The 15,549-nt window shown below is 34.0% G+C and overlaps 1 protein-coding gene across 5 annotated transcripts in view; it reads left to right on the forward strand.

Moving 5' to 3' along the window:
• Positions 1–15,549, forward strand: part of SOX5 (SRY-box transcription factor 5) — a 435,827-nt gene that overhangs the window by 104,790 nt on the left and 315,488 nt on the right. For all 5 annotated transcript variants that reach the window (XM_063639617.1, XM_055280372.2, XM_055280373.2 and 2 more), the window contains one exon: positions 13,859–14,069. In XM_063639617.1, the coding sequence (XP_063495687.1) occupies positions 13,859–14,069 (211 nt within the window). The remainder of the gene's footprint in view (positions 1–13,858; positions 14,070–15,549) is intronic.

Below are 15,549 nucleotides of genomic sequence, written 5' to 3' on the forward strand. Positions count from 1 at the left end.
CTTTTCTATTTTCCCTAAGTGTCAGCCTGTCTGAGAAATAAAGAGAAAGAGTATAAAGAGAGACATTTTACAGCTGGGCCTCCGGGGGTGACATCACATATCAGCAGGTTCTGTGATGCCCACCTGAGCTGCAAAACCAGCAAGTTTTTGTTAGGGATTTCAAAAGGTGACGGGTGTGTGAATATGGAGTAGGTCACAGGGATCACATGCTTCAGAGGGCAATAAAAGATCACAAGGCAGAGGGGCAGAGCAGGATCATAAGGCAAGGGTGAAATTAGAATTACTGATGAGGGTCCATGTCCTGCTGGGCACGCATTGTCCTGATAAACATCTTAACAGGAAACAGGGTTCGAGAGCAGATAACCGATCTGACTAGAATTCACCAGGCTGGAATTTCCCAGTCCTAGTAAGCCTGAAGGACACTGCAGGAGACCAGGGCATATTTCATCCCTTATCTCAACTGCCTAAGACAAAAACTCCCAGAGCGGTTATCTATAGGCCTACCTCTGGGAATGCATTCCTTCCCCAGGGTTATCAATTATTAATATTCCTTGCTGGAAAAAGAATTCAGTGATATTTCTCCTACTCACATGTCCATCTATAGGCTCTCTGTGAGAAGAAAAATATGGCTCTATTCTGCCCGACCCCGCAGGCAGTCAGACCTTATGGTTATCTTTCCTTGTTCCCTGAAAATCGCTGTTATTCTGTTCTTTTTCAGGGTGCCCCGATTTCATATTGTTCAAACACACATGTTTTACAATTTGTACAGTTAACACAATCATCACAGGGTCCTGAGGTGACATACATCCTCAGCTTTTGAAGACGACAGGATTAAAAGATTAAAGTAAATACAGGCATAGGAAATTATAAGAGTGTTGACTGGGGAAGTGATAAATGTCCATGAAATCTTCATAATTTATGTTCAGAGATTGTAGTAAAGACAGGCATAAGAAATTATAAAAGTATTAATTTGGGGAACTAATAAGTGTCCATGAAATCTTCAGAATTTATGTTCTTCTGCCACAGCTTCAGCCGGTCGCTCCATTCAGGGTCCCTGACTTCCCACAAGAGTGAACAGTGCTGCAATGAGCATTCACATGCAGGTTTCTGTAGAATGCCTTATATTCCTCTGTGTATACACCCAGTAATAGGATTGCTGAGTCAAATGGTAGTTCTGGCTTGGGCTCTTTGAGGAGTCACCATACTACTTACCACAATGATTGAACTAATTTACACTCCCACCAACAGTGTATAAGGCTTCCCTCTTCTCTGCAACCTCACCAGCACCTGTTGTTACTTTCTGACTTTTTAATAATAGCCATTCTGACTGGTGTGAGATGATACCCCACTGTGGTTTTTATTTGCATTTCTCTAGTCATCAATAATATTGAGCTTTTTTCCATATGCTTGTTGGGTGCATGTACGTCTTCTTTTGAGAAGTGTTTGTTCATGTCCCTTGCCCACTTTTAAATAGGGCCGTTTGTTTCTCTCTTGTCACTTTTAGTTCCTTATAGATGCTGGATATTAGACCTTTGTCAGATGCATAGTTTGCAAATATTTTCTCCCATTCTGTAGGTTGTCTCTTTACTATGTTGATAGTTTATTTTGCTGTGCAGAGGCTCTTAAGTTTAATTAATGATTTATTATTATTATTTTTTAGCACTTCTCATAGGAAAGTAACGTATATTGTAAAAAAACAACAAAGTGCACATATATGTACCTGCCTTGCACGTACACACACACACAGGCATATTAAATTACAAATACAAAAAAAACTCTTGGCCAGGCATGGTGGCTCATGCCTGTAATCCCAGCACCTTGGGAGGCCGAGGGAGGCAGATCACCTGAGGTCAGGAGTTCGAGACCAGCCTGGCCAATATGGCAAAACCCCATCTCTACTAAAAATACAAAAAAATTAGCCAGTCGTGGTGGCAGGCACCTGTAATCCTAGCTACTCGGGAGGCTGAGGCAGGAGAATCGCTTGAACCTGGGAGGGGGAGGTTGTGGTGAGCCAAGATTGTGCCACTGCACTCCAGCCTGGGCTACGGAGCAATCCACCTCAAAAAAATAAAAAAGAAAGAAAAAACTCCCTAAGTACACTGTTATCGATTATCACACATTGTGTAAAGAGTATCTAACCATCTAAAAGTGGCTACTAGCCTTTTACCATATACCTTACACATTCCTGTCATTGTCCCTGTAGAAGTAACTATCACTAGGCTATGGATGAAGAGGGAAGGGCAATGTACTCTGGAATGTGAACAAAAATAATTTGAATATATGCAGTTTGGAAAAGCTCCTTTCTGAGTGTAACCTGTTTTCCAAAACAGTTGATAATCACAGATGACAGATAGATTTGATGGTTCTTTTCAACTCCCACTGCTACAATCTAGTGGAAGGCCTTTTATTGTCACATATGTGTCATGGTAACAGTTTCCTATTCAGTGGAGATCTTTACTTTCTCCTCTACCCAATTAATTCTACATACCACTGCTAGACTAATCTTCCTAACAAGCTACTTTAATAGAATCACTCGCTGTAGATCAACAATAGTTCTCCATTGCTTGCTAGGTCAAATGTAAACTACCCTACTTGACTTTCATGACCCTTCATGAAATGACTCTCCTATGTTAGTCTTCTATTTATTATTCTTCATTGCTTTTGGTTAAGCCACTTCCTTCACTGTAGTGTGTGTGTATATGCACTGTAAAATTTCCTGGGTGGTGCCTCTGGGAACGTTCTGTATCTTTTCCTCTTTGCTTATTTCTTCTAGGCTTAAACTAAATGACTCTCTATACATGAAGATTTAATAAATTAATAATTAACTCAATATGCATTTATGGAACATTCATAACAAGGCATAGTATGTGTGTGAATAATCAGACATGTTCCTTGCCTTCATGGTATAGAAAGAAAATTAAATGAACAATCCTAAAAGAGTGTGATTAGTACTATGATACGAAGTTTTCCATTTTTCTTTGATTTCCAGCATTCTCTCTTCTCTAAACTTCTTTTGCATGTATAATTTGCTACTCTAAAAATTAGTACTTATTATAGTTGTTATGATTACTAATTGTTTCAGGTGCATTTCAGTGCCTCTCAAATTTAGTTTTAAACTCTTTGAAGAGAGAGAAAACCAGCTTTATTTTCTTATACCTTTGGCATTTCTGGCAGCACCTGAATCAGTTGAGGAAGCTTAATGATGACTACAGCAAGGAGTTTAGAACTGAATTTTAGGTTTAATTCTCCAGTTTACCATTTCCTACTATTATTTTGGGTAAATTACTTTTAGAACTTTAATTTCTTCAGCTGTTAAATAGCAATAACATTTTTCAGGGAGTTTCTCTGAGAATTGTTAAAACTCCATAGAACATTTGCAACAGTGCCTTTAAGAACTCCAAAACTGGTAGCTATATTTTGACTGAAACGTTAGTGAATAAACAGATTTTGTGTATCTCATCAAGAAAATGCCTAATAATGTAAAGGTGCTTTTTATATCCTTTAAAACTCTTAGACTGCCAAAATCTGTGTATAGCATTGCTCAAGTAAACTACATGAATATAATCTTTGCAGAGAACCTAGTATTTTACATTAAGAATGATTATCTCAGTGATTGTGTGTGCTGTGGGATGGTCCTTATGGGCCTGCTAAAGTGGGTTCAGGAAATTCTGCTTTATAGTGTGAATAAGTAATTTGGCTAGTTGGGAAATTTTGTAAGAGTCTGTGGACTATTTAATACCTTACCATTACTTTTAGACTGAGAACTGAAACTTGTGCTTCTTATTTCTCAACTCACTGCCTAATGTCAGTTCATGTTAAAGGTTTCTTTCACGAAAAGCTTCTTTTGCCCTAAACACAGTTCTCTATTGAGAGTCTTAATTAGTATAGAAAAATAGGTCTTTAGCTCTTTTTTAAGGGGAAGACTAGTGTGGTGGCGTCACAGAGCGGACTGATTTTAGGCTATGAAATTAGCCTGATATAGTGAGAAGGTGTACGTTTTACAGACTTTTTCTTTTATAACTCTGAGAAATTCCCTGAAGAATGTGTTTCAAGATGTTGCTGGAGCATAGCAGAGAGAAGTAACAAAAATGGAGAATTTGCACTTGATAGTATCCTTCCTCATATGACTATTGTTGTTTCATATTTTTCCTGTAAGAAAATAAGGATTTATTTGCCAGACAATCTAGTGGTGCTGATGTCCTCACAAAGAAAAAAAAAAGCTTGATGTGCACATCTCAGAAAAAGAAAGAGAAAAATAGAAACATGTCATAAAAAGTAATTGGTGTCATGTATTTATGACAAACAATTCATTACTCTTCATTTTTTTCAAACTTTCACTTTTGATAGTTTTATTTCATAATGAGCAGTAACTGAACATCTCTTCTTTGATTGTTTCCCTGAGTTATCACTTTGTAGAGAACCATGAAACTGTGAAATTTGAAAATTGAGTGTGCAACAGAGGTAAAAGCCTACTAATGCTGTATGGCATTTTGTGGAATATCTTTTATTCCCTTAAAAACAAAAGAAAAGTTTGTATTAGGTTATCTTTAAAAATGGGCCACCTTAAATAAAATTTTAAATTATTAAAAAAATGTTTCTGGCTGGGCGCGGTGGCTCACGCTTGTAATCCCAGCACTTTGGGAGGCCGAGGCGGGCGGATCACGAGGTCAGGAGATCGAGACCACGGTGAAACCCCGTCTCTAATAAAAATACAAAAAATTAGCCAGGCGTGGTGGCGGGCGCCTGTAGTCCCAGCTACTCGAGAGGCTGAGGCAGGAGAATGGCGTGAACCCGGGAGGCGGAGCTTGCAGTGAGCAGAGATTGCGCCACTGCACTCCAGCCTGGGTGACAGAGTGAGACTCCGTCTCAAAAAAAAAAAGTTTCCCTGGATACAGTTTGATTTTAGCAGAAATAACTAAAAACTGCTTGTATATGCATATTTGATACTTGGCAGGGTGGGTGAAAGAAAGGACGTTTTTCCTCTTAATATTTTTTTTCTTTGCTTTTCTGGTAAAGGGTCTATTTTTTTCTTTATTCATTTTTGTATATTCTATGTTTTATTCATCTTTATAGGCTAATATGCCTGGAAGCACACTTATTTTAACAAACACTCATATAGCTCTTGTAATATTTATTGCCATTTTATGAATTTTATAGCTCATAACACATATTATTAACTTATGTAATACCCCAGCTCGTATAACTCATTATATTTTAACTTATAATCCTCTAGCAACCCAGTGAGGTATTAGATGCTAATATTATCCCCATTTTGCAGATGAGAAAATTGAGGCATACAAGGATTGACTTGTATGTGTGTGACTTGTCCAAGGTCACACAACTGGTGAATGATGGAACCAGGATTTGAACCAAAGCTATTTGGCTTCAAATTCTCTGTGCTTAACCCATCTTTATGCTGCCCTGCAAGTTAGTGTTCAAAACATTTTATTATATAAATGAAAGAGAAAATAGAGTGAATGAAATAATATTTCCTTTTTAAAAAGTTTATTTTCATTAGTGTTAAATTTTGGAGATAAATCATATACATAAGAATTAATTTCCACTTATTCCATTTTCTAGATGAGGAAACAGGTTTAGAGAGTTTAGACCATTGCCCTAGATTATACAATTGTATATAACTGTATAATATAACTGTATAATACAGATTATAAATAACAGAGCCTGTCCTTGACCCAAATATCCTGACTTCTGTCTCCAGTTTCTTAACAACTGCTTTATACTGCTTTGCTGCCATTATATTTTACTGCATGGGAGGACCACAATCTATTTTATTTATTAGTGAAGACATAGTCAGTTTCCAGTTATAAGCAGTGCTAGCAAACATTTAGCTTCTTTACTGAGTGAATGCTCTGTGTAAAAAAACTACATTTATTGCTATGTGGGATAAAAGTAAGTCATTTCCTCAATTTTCTATACTTAAGCAACTCTATTAAAATTTTGGTACAGAATACAGATGAAAATTTGAGAAATTCCTTATATCTTATTTCTTCCTTCAGACACATAGAGTGAATAGATACTTAGTCAAGGTTACTAAAAATGACAATAAAAAGATTCTGGAGATTTAGGAGAATGACAGAAAAATTATATCTAATCAGTGGCTAGTTACAATAAATGTTAAATTTATTACAAATGTTAAAAGGAAATGTTTTGATTTGTAGTCTAACTTTTGTTTAGACACATCTTATGGTTGGTCTTTGCTCACTCAGGGAAGAGATCATCAGATGTCTTAAAGTGTATTTGCTAGATGTTTAAACATAACTAAGACACAGAGCACATATCATCCGCAGGAAGATAATGAGGCTGTCACAGAACAAAATGTTCTTTGTTTTTACAGGTTCTATTAGTTAATGTATTAGCAATTTTCTAAATGCCACTTTTGCTTATTAAGAGGTTTTGAGAGCACATGAAAACATACATTTTATTCTTGAATGCAGCATTTCTGAGATTATTAGCAAATGTGATTCTGAAGGAATATTTTCAAATGCTCTGAAGGAGCGTTTGGGGAAAAAAAAACACGTTAGACACTTTTGCCCATGCAGCATCTACATGAAAATAAAGATGTTTTTAAAACTGCTTCTCCTATTTATAGCATCTCTTATTGATAATCAGAAAATTTGCCCTTAACTTTCAGTTTCATTCGCCATAATTAAATTAGATTGTAAATCTGATAGTGATTTATAAAACAAAATATAATATTTTTATATTGTAAATGAGATCTAATTATTAATAAATTTAAACTAAATGTTGGTGCATTTCTAAAAACAATCTATTTTCACAATTCAATTTTGACATAAATCTGAGATTTCCTAATCTATATAGTTAGTAGGACATCAGGAAACATAAGCCCATTTCAACAAATGCCAAAATGACTATTAAAAATTCAAAGTCATCCTTTTACAATATGTGTGTATATATATATATATATATATATATATATATATATATATATATGTATATATATTTTTTCATGTTTGCTGACTCTTCTCCATCCCCACTACCCTTCTTTTCCTCCCTGGAATATATTACCTTTTCTCACTCTTCTCAAATTCTTGTCCCATTACTTTAATGATGTCTTTCATCCCCACTGCAGCTTTTAATCATTCCCCCCTTTGCTTCTCTGCCTCTTTTTCTCTTCTTAGCTCTTAACAGTTTTTTCTATGACAGTAGTTCTCAAACTTTAGTCTCACATGGAAGGCTTGTTAACTCAGATTTGGTTGGGCTCCACCTCCTGAACATCTGATTCAGGAAGTCTGGGGTGAGGCCTGAGAAAAATGTTTAAAGTGTTCCCCGGTGATGCCAATGACATTATTTTGAGGACCACCGTTTGCGAATCATGTTTATAAAAATCACCTGTCACTATGCTATCATTCTTTATTGCTGTGTAGTACCGTTTGAATGCATTTTTTAAAGAACACACTTTTAAATATTTATTTAGTTTCCTAATTAGTAATTAAATATAAGCCTAAACTAACATTTCATCTCAATGCTTGGCAAAGAAATGCAAACCAAGTTAGACTTCTGCTGAATTTCCATCCTGTTGAATAGCAATCTTTAAAAGAGTCTATATTTTTAGGCTTTGAAAAAAACATTAAAGAGTTCTCACTTCTGTTTGCACTGTCCCAAAATACATAAGAAATGTTTGAAATACGGGCTGGATTATATTTTTGAAGTATAATGGGGCCATTTTTATAAAATGATAATCTTTTTACCTGAACTTGATGAGGCCTGTTACTGTCTAGAATATTCAGTCTGCCCCAAGAGTGTGCTGTGTCTGCATTAAAGACACAAATTAATTTGTAAGATTTCTCCAATGTTCTTTAAAAGTTAGAAAAAATTACAACTCATTAGTTCAAGAAATTAGAGCTTTCCTTAGATCATAGAGAAAAAAGGATGCAGATGCCTATTTATTTTAGAATTTCTATCCATTTTTAATATTGTGATGAATAAATGTTTCTAAGGATTCAGAATACTAATTTTCAGAGAATTTCAATCATATAAAAATATTGAATATATATAATATAAGCATTCCTTAAAAACTAGCTTGGCTCTTACCTTGCTTTTAAGTGGTCTAGATTAGGCCACTACATACCATCCTAGCCGCTGATCATCACACTTCCTTAGAGAGCTTTAAAAAATGCATATATGTAGCTTTCTGACCCCATCCCAAGATAGATCCAGGCCCACTCATCTAAAATATATAATCTTAAGGAGTGTACCCTATAGTTGTTTAGGCACTAAGGATCCCTGATGTAAGTGCTGATCTGTCAGTTCTACAAAGGTATTATCAGTGGCTTTTTCAAATATAGAAGGATGACCAGTTGTGATAAGCTCTCTCTCGGTGAACTACTGAAATAGCCCAAACAAAAATACCTCTGTTATTTTTCATTTTTTGAACTACTGGACCTAAGTACAATTAGCTATTTTTCAGACTAAAGTTAGGGAAAGGCTTTAAATTGGATGACTTGATCCATAATCATTACTATAACAAACACTCTTCAGAGGTCTGGCTGTGAGTGCTGACTTTTATTCTGTGGGTATTGGGAACTGACAATATCTTGTTCCCAGAGTATTTAATTTGATAATCTTAACCAAAGAAAATTACTTAGTGTTTTCTATTGAGTTTTTTAAACTTGGTTTTGCCTCAATGTATCTCTTTTATATTTACATCTCATTTTTAGGAATATTAATATTGGAAAATTGAGCTGATAAAACTTGCTGTCAAAATTGCAAAATTCATTTGTAGAAGTTAGCAATTCTGTCTTGTATTTCAGATTTCTGTGCATATTATCACAAGATGATTGCTGAATAAGAAACAATGATTGCTCTATTTATTACTCTTTAAAGAATAACTAAAATATGTATCTTTCTAAATGCTTATCTTTGGAGCAGTAAAATTTTAAGATATTAACATATATACCTTAAATAAACTTTTATATTGATAAAAGATAAACTTTTATATTGATAAAAGATAAATAAACTTTTATCTTGATACACTTTTATCTTGATAAGGTTTTTTTTGTTTTGCAAGCAACTGGTTTTTTAAAATCACCTAATTGTCTATATTGATGAGCTTATATTATTTTTCTAGGAAGGTATATATTTAGGTCAGTTATACGTTCCTTAACCTGGAATCCATGGTTCATAAGAGTTCATAGCGAATTTCCTGGAGGAGATTCATAACTGGAACTATGAACATATAAAATTAACTCTGTAAAACTATATGAAATTGTGTGTGCAATTGCATGAGTGTGTGTCTGTGTGTTTATGTATGTGCATATGTGTTTAAAATAGCATTTATAGTTATCTTCAAGGGATCGGTAGTCCCAAAGGAGTAAGTGTGGTTTAGGGTTTCTTGCAGACATTTTATGAAAAGTTATTTTGGTCAAGATAACCTGAGAAATAACTGAAAGAGCTCTTTAGAGAATAATTATATTTTTTCTATAACTAAATTCAATTTGGTACCTCCTAATTTGACAGAAGAGATTACAAGTAGTGAAATTTAGTTTCAACATTTGTTATAAGGTATATTTTTATCCTCTTTTGATGGAATTTAAGGAATAGCCAAATATTATAGCTTTCAAGATGTTTTTTGAAGTTTTGTTTTACCTTGTCCTGGTGATTTTTTTTTTTTTTTTTTTTTTTGTAGACAGAGTCTCGCTCTGTCACCAGGCTGGAGTGCAGTGGCGCAATCTTGGCTCTCTGCAATCTCCACCTTGAGTTCAAGCAATTCTGCTGCCTCAGCCACCAGAGTAGCTGGGATTACAGGTGCACACCACCACACCCAGCTAATTTTTGTATTTATCGTAGAGACGGGATTTCACCATGTTTGCCAGGACAGTCTTGATCTCTTGACCTCGTGATCCGCCCACCTTGGTCTCCCAAAGTGCTGGGATTACAGGAGTGAGCCACCATGCCCAGCCATCCTGGTGATATTTTATAAATCACAACCCATTGCTGGAAAAGGAACATGACTATGTCAAAACTTATTGAGCACCAAAGTACGTTCTCTGTGTATCTGTAGTTCATCTTATGCTACCTCTATGCAATAACCAAATTACTGAACATGCATTCATGAGAATCTAATTGATGATAGTTCAGATCTTCTGTACTAGCTTTTTCTAAATTGAAAACTTAATTTTACTGGAAAGGATGCTGGAGGTGCTCACAAATTTTATAAAGATAGTTATAAAAACAGACTACTGAGTACCATTACTCTGATTAGTCATGTAGAAATATAAATCTATATATTTGGTTTAAATAATTCTTTAAACATTAAATTTATTTTTAAAAATATGGCATAAACCAGTAGATATTTGGATGGACAGAGCTTTATAAGTCTGGAATGTGGTTGATTTAATTAATTTAAACGCATAGCTCTCATTTGTTTTCTTTAGGACTTGAACGTATTGCAGTGGAAACCTCTCATTTTCATACTTATTAAAAAGACAAATGTCTTTTTCACCCTTAACATTGGTAGATACAGACAGATGAAAGAAGTATAATAGCACTGTGGTTAAGAATGAGGGCTCTGGAGCCCAATAGGTTGGGGCTGATTTTTCACTCTACTTTTTGGTAGTCGTGACCTTGAGCATATACTGTGCTTCAGTCTCTCTGCCTCAGTTTATCCAGCTATGAAATGGAAATTATAGTCAGGCTTGCCATGAGGATTGAGTTAATACAGGTAAAGCACTTTATGCAGTGCCTAACACAAAGTATTCAATAAATATTTGCTATCATTCTTATCAATTACTGTCTGACAGATTGAATATTAATGTAATGTTCCTAAGTATGAACTTAATTTCAGTTTATAAGGCCAAGAAGTAAGCATAATAACATGTTTCTTAAGGCCAGAAGTCAAGGATGAAATGTCATTTGAATAATAAAAGAAACACATGTATCTGGTTATTTCATATACTCTCTTCTTTTATAGAATGAGTTAATTCTTCTTAATGAGCACATTATATAGAGTTTAAATATTAAGGTTGAAATAATACTTCTTTCAACATGTTCATAGCAATATTCTGTGTTTAAAATGAATTAACAAGAATTCAGTTTTAAAAAGATATTTTAATGAGGATAGATATGTTAGGCAGACCCTTTTTCTATTAGTTGCAAAGCAAAACTTGTTCAAAAATAACAAAGAAGATTATCAACTTTATTTTGAAGGTGTAGCAACCTCTTTTATGATTAGACAGAGGTCGTATATCACAGTTCTGGGAACTTGTTTGCAAAGTACTGGTATGCCCTTAGAATTCACAAAACTTGATTAAATAGATATTGCTGGTCTGGACCACTTATGCCTATGTTAGCTGGTTCTCTTGATTTCACCTGCCAGCAAAGTGAAGTGACACATGGAATCATTACTTCATGTATGACAAATGCAATCCCAGGGAAGGAACTCTGAAAAAGATAGGATTTCCTTGACTGAAGACTATGCTAGCACTCCTTAACAAGCTATTCACCATGCAAATGAACAGTGGAGTCCCACACTGAAACAGCTGTTAACTACATAAAACTGTTAAGGAGATTAACAGTGCCAGAGGCTGAAGTGTAATCAGGCAGGTGAAATAGTGATAAGATAAATATTCCTGTGTGAAATAGCAATAATGTTTAATTAATTTCTTTTTATACTGCTGCAGCAACTGAGTTTAGAATACTTGTGAAATATACTAAACTTTAAAACATATTTCTTTTTCTCTTTGAAAGGTGTAGAAAGTTAGAGATACACAAAATGGGATACCTTATCTGGATATTTTTTGATATTTTTGATGTTTTAGTAGACTTGACTTCATTGTAATTTTCAATTATGGCAATTAAATGTCAGCTGCCCAATTATTGTTTCTAAAGTTTTTCATCATATAATGTGAAAGCAGAGTACAGACAGAGAAACGTTCGAGGTGTAGCTAACATTGGGATGTTTCTGCTTTTGGTCCTGGAAAGAAATGGGAAGAAAGATCTTCTGTGGAAAATTAGTACAGAGGTTTCACAATATTCTGTTTGCACATGAAACTAAGCTAATGTGTGTTATGGACCATTCATAAAAACATTCCTATTAATTTACTGAATGAATTTGTTATTGCTCTTTTTAGGGATGTGTGTGTGTGTGTGTGTGTGTGTGTGTATGTGTTTATGTGTGTGTTTATGTGTTTGTATATTTATGTAGGTTTTAGTAATTTCAGAAGTGTACCTTCACTTAACGTGCAGAAGCTTGTAATTGTTACATTTTGTACATTGATTTCTAAATCCAAATATGTTATAAGCTACTTTGTCCATAAAATATTCACTCAAGCCATAGTGCTAGTCAGAGGCGTATTCTGTAATGTTTGTGAGAAATGAAAGCCATTTGAGATTTAGAATTATAATTTGGAAGATTCTGTTGTGCACATTTTTTTTTGCTTTCCCCACATGCCTCAGCCACATGCAACAAACTGATGTTTGTAACATAGCCTGTTGTCCCTGTACTCACTAATATCTGTTAACAACAAAAAATATCATATTAACAGATTATGTTTGTGTTGACATCTCTATTTTTAATCTATTTTTTTAAATTACACTGATGGTTTTTAAACCAAGTATGTTAGCATATTTTTAAGCTAGTCAAAAAATATTGCATTAACCTTAAAAATATTGCGTATCAATCAGTGTGATTTGTTACTTTTTGGAAGTCAACAGATTGTATTACTGTGTCTCAAATAGGTAGAGAAGAAATGCGCAAACAGATATAATCTAATATCCTGAATATTAAATAGGCACACATTCAAATATATTTTAATGCAAACTTTTAATGTTGTAGAATTAAGAACTATTTTTAGGGTGAGACTCAAAGATCTTAGGATACAGCTTTATGTTTAAGATGTCTGTTTTGTGAAAGGTAAAGGATTATAGAAGTAAGAGACTATACAAGGAAAATCGTTAAGTAGGAAAATTAATTTTTCTTTATCATTTCATTATCACTCCCCCTGATAATTTCTAAAAACTCAACTTAATATGTTTTATACAAAATAGTCCCCAAATATTATACAAATTACCAGAGTTGTGCTAGAATATGTGAGAAAATGACAATAGACTATAAAAAGATATTTACATTTTAGAACCATACAATAAATTATTTTTATTCACATACCCACATGATTATGAAGAAGCAAAAACTGCAACGAACCTTATTTTATGGGGCAAATGAGGATTAAAATACAAAATAGCAAAGAGTATTGACAAACTGTGCTTCATGTAACAAATGAAGTTGAAAATGTCTTCATCATAGGCAAAATTGAACTTGGAATATTCTTGTCTGATGTCAAATAACCTGTGTGATGGATGCTTTCTTAAAAGAAGGAGAGGCAGGTGGAAAAACTAAAACTTTAGAGTATTATCAAGAAGAGGCAGCTACTGAAAATGAACATAAATTGTGTGTAATGATATTTGTTTAAATATTACAAAGTCAGGAAGTTTAACACAAATGATCACTACATTTAATATCCATAGGAAAATCTGAGACTGTCAAACAAAAGCAGGAAAATAAGCAAATCTAATAATATAGGCTTCGTATAAGACTATATTGTCATTTATACTCAGTTTAAAGGAGAGACTCTCCGTATTTTGGTTTCTCCTTTGAATAGATCTTTGACTTACTCTAGTACTACCATGAAAACTTCATTTATTCTTTTTCAAAATTTCTTGGTTTCTTTGCCTCTTTCAGAGTGACATTTCACTTTTTAGTCTTTCAGATGAATAAGCCATATAACCAATTTTTTTAAGTTACTGAATTTTGAGCAATTATTTGTCCTTTTGCTTTCTCTTTCAGGTAAACAATTATTTGTCCCTTTGCTTTCTCTTTCAGGAAGTTGATGGCAATAAAGTTATGTCTTCATTTGCCCCACACAACTCATCTACCTCACCTCAGAAGGCAGAAGAAGGTGGGCGACAGAGTGGCGAGTCCTTGTCTAGTACAGCCCTGGGAACTCCTGAACGGCGCAAGGGCAGTTTAGCTGATGTTGTTGACACCTTGAAGCAGAGGAAAATGGAAGAGCTCATCAAAAACGAGCCAGAAGGTAAAGACTGGAAAAGAAAACAAACTTGGTGCTGTGTCCTGATTTTAATACTTTGATTTTAACTTCTTGATTTGTTTTTTGATTTATACTCTTAAAGTTAAATTGGACAAAATGGAAACCTATTGCTATGAAGACGGTTGGTATATTTTTTTCAGAAGCACTTAGCCCTGTCTATCTCAATTTTTTAAATCATTAATTTATGTTATGATGTTATTTTCACATATGAGTAAATCAGTTGAGTGAAAAAGGTTCAAGAATAGAATCTGGCAGCAGAGCCGGGAATAGTCACCTACTTGTCAAATATCTGCAGTCTAGTTTGTTTCTCTTCATTTTTTTTTTTCCCTTGAGGATTAATGTAGAATTTCACTATATTTTGTAACCTTTATATATTGATTCATCTTATCCTGTTTCTTGTATAGTCAAAAATTAATATGGTTAGGACTATTATATATTTACAAATTAGTGATTCTTTAACTTTTAGATATGCTTAAGTTCCTATTTGTTCAACTTCCAGAAAGTCTTTCTTTTAAGATTTTATCCTCTAAATCTCTTTAATAGTCCCTGATAGGCGCCTTCAGGTGATCCGCAAACGGACTAATCTTAAAATTAAAGCAAACAAGCCAATAAAATAACTGTTGCAAATTGTACAAACTTATACGTAATTGACAATCGTCCTTTATGTTACACATGCTTACTAACTCCTATTTAAACCTCTGTCCATCCTAAGCATGGGTGCCATATTGCACACAAGAACATGCCTCCTGTTTCAATCAGGTGGAAATTTAAAGCAAACAAACAATGATGTGCAGACATACTTTATAACAAAAATACACTGCACCTATACTGTGTAACAATAAGTTGGGCTCATTTCTAGTCTGTTAGGACACTGGTAAATTATGAGGATATCTGACACAAAATTCTGTTATCCTGTATATGTGACAGCCATGTGACAATTAAATATCTCTGGTTCCCTACCAAGTACATAACTGGGACCTGGATTTTGGTTAAAATTTATGCAGTTCTCATGATCTGAGAATTGGAAAGAATTTTAGAGATATTCTTGTCAGCCAAAGATTTTGGATGTTTTGTTACATGTCCTTCTATTCTCATGGAGATAAAAATGCAGTGTTGAGGGGGATCCAGACAACCTTATGTTTTTAAAATGGTGGATTGTTTCCTAATATTAAAAATAATACAGTTTTATCATAATTATCTTAAAAATATAAAACATTATAAGGAAGAAAATAAAAATCACCTGAAGTCATAGCTATTCATATGTGAAATAGCAATAATGTTTAATTATTTTTATACTGCTTCGGTAACTGAGTTTAGAATACTTGTGAAATATGCTAAACTTAAAAAACTTTTTTCTTCCTCTTTGAAAGGTGTAGGAAGTTACAGACATGCAAAATGGGATATCTTATCTGAATTTTTTGATATTTTTGATATTTTAATAGATTTGATTGCATTGCAATTTCTT

This window comes from Symphalangus syndactylus, chromosome 5 (assembly GCF_028878055.3).
Source record: "Symphalangus syndactylus isolate Jambi chromosome 5, NHGRI_mSymSyn1-v2.1_pri, whole genome shotgun sequence".
NCBI classification, from domain to species: Eukaryota; Metazoa; Chordata; class Mammalia; order Primates; family Hylobatidae; genus Symphalangus; species Symphalangus syndactylus.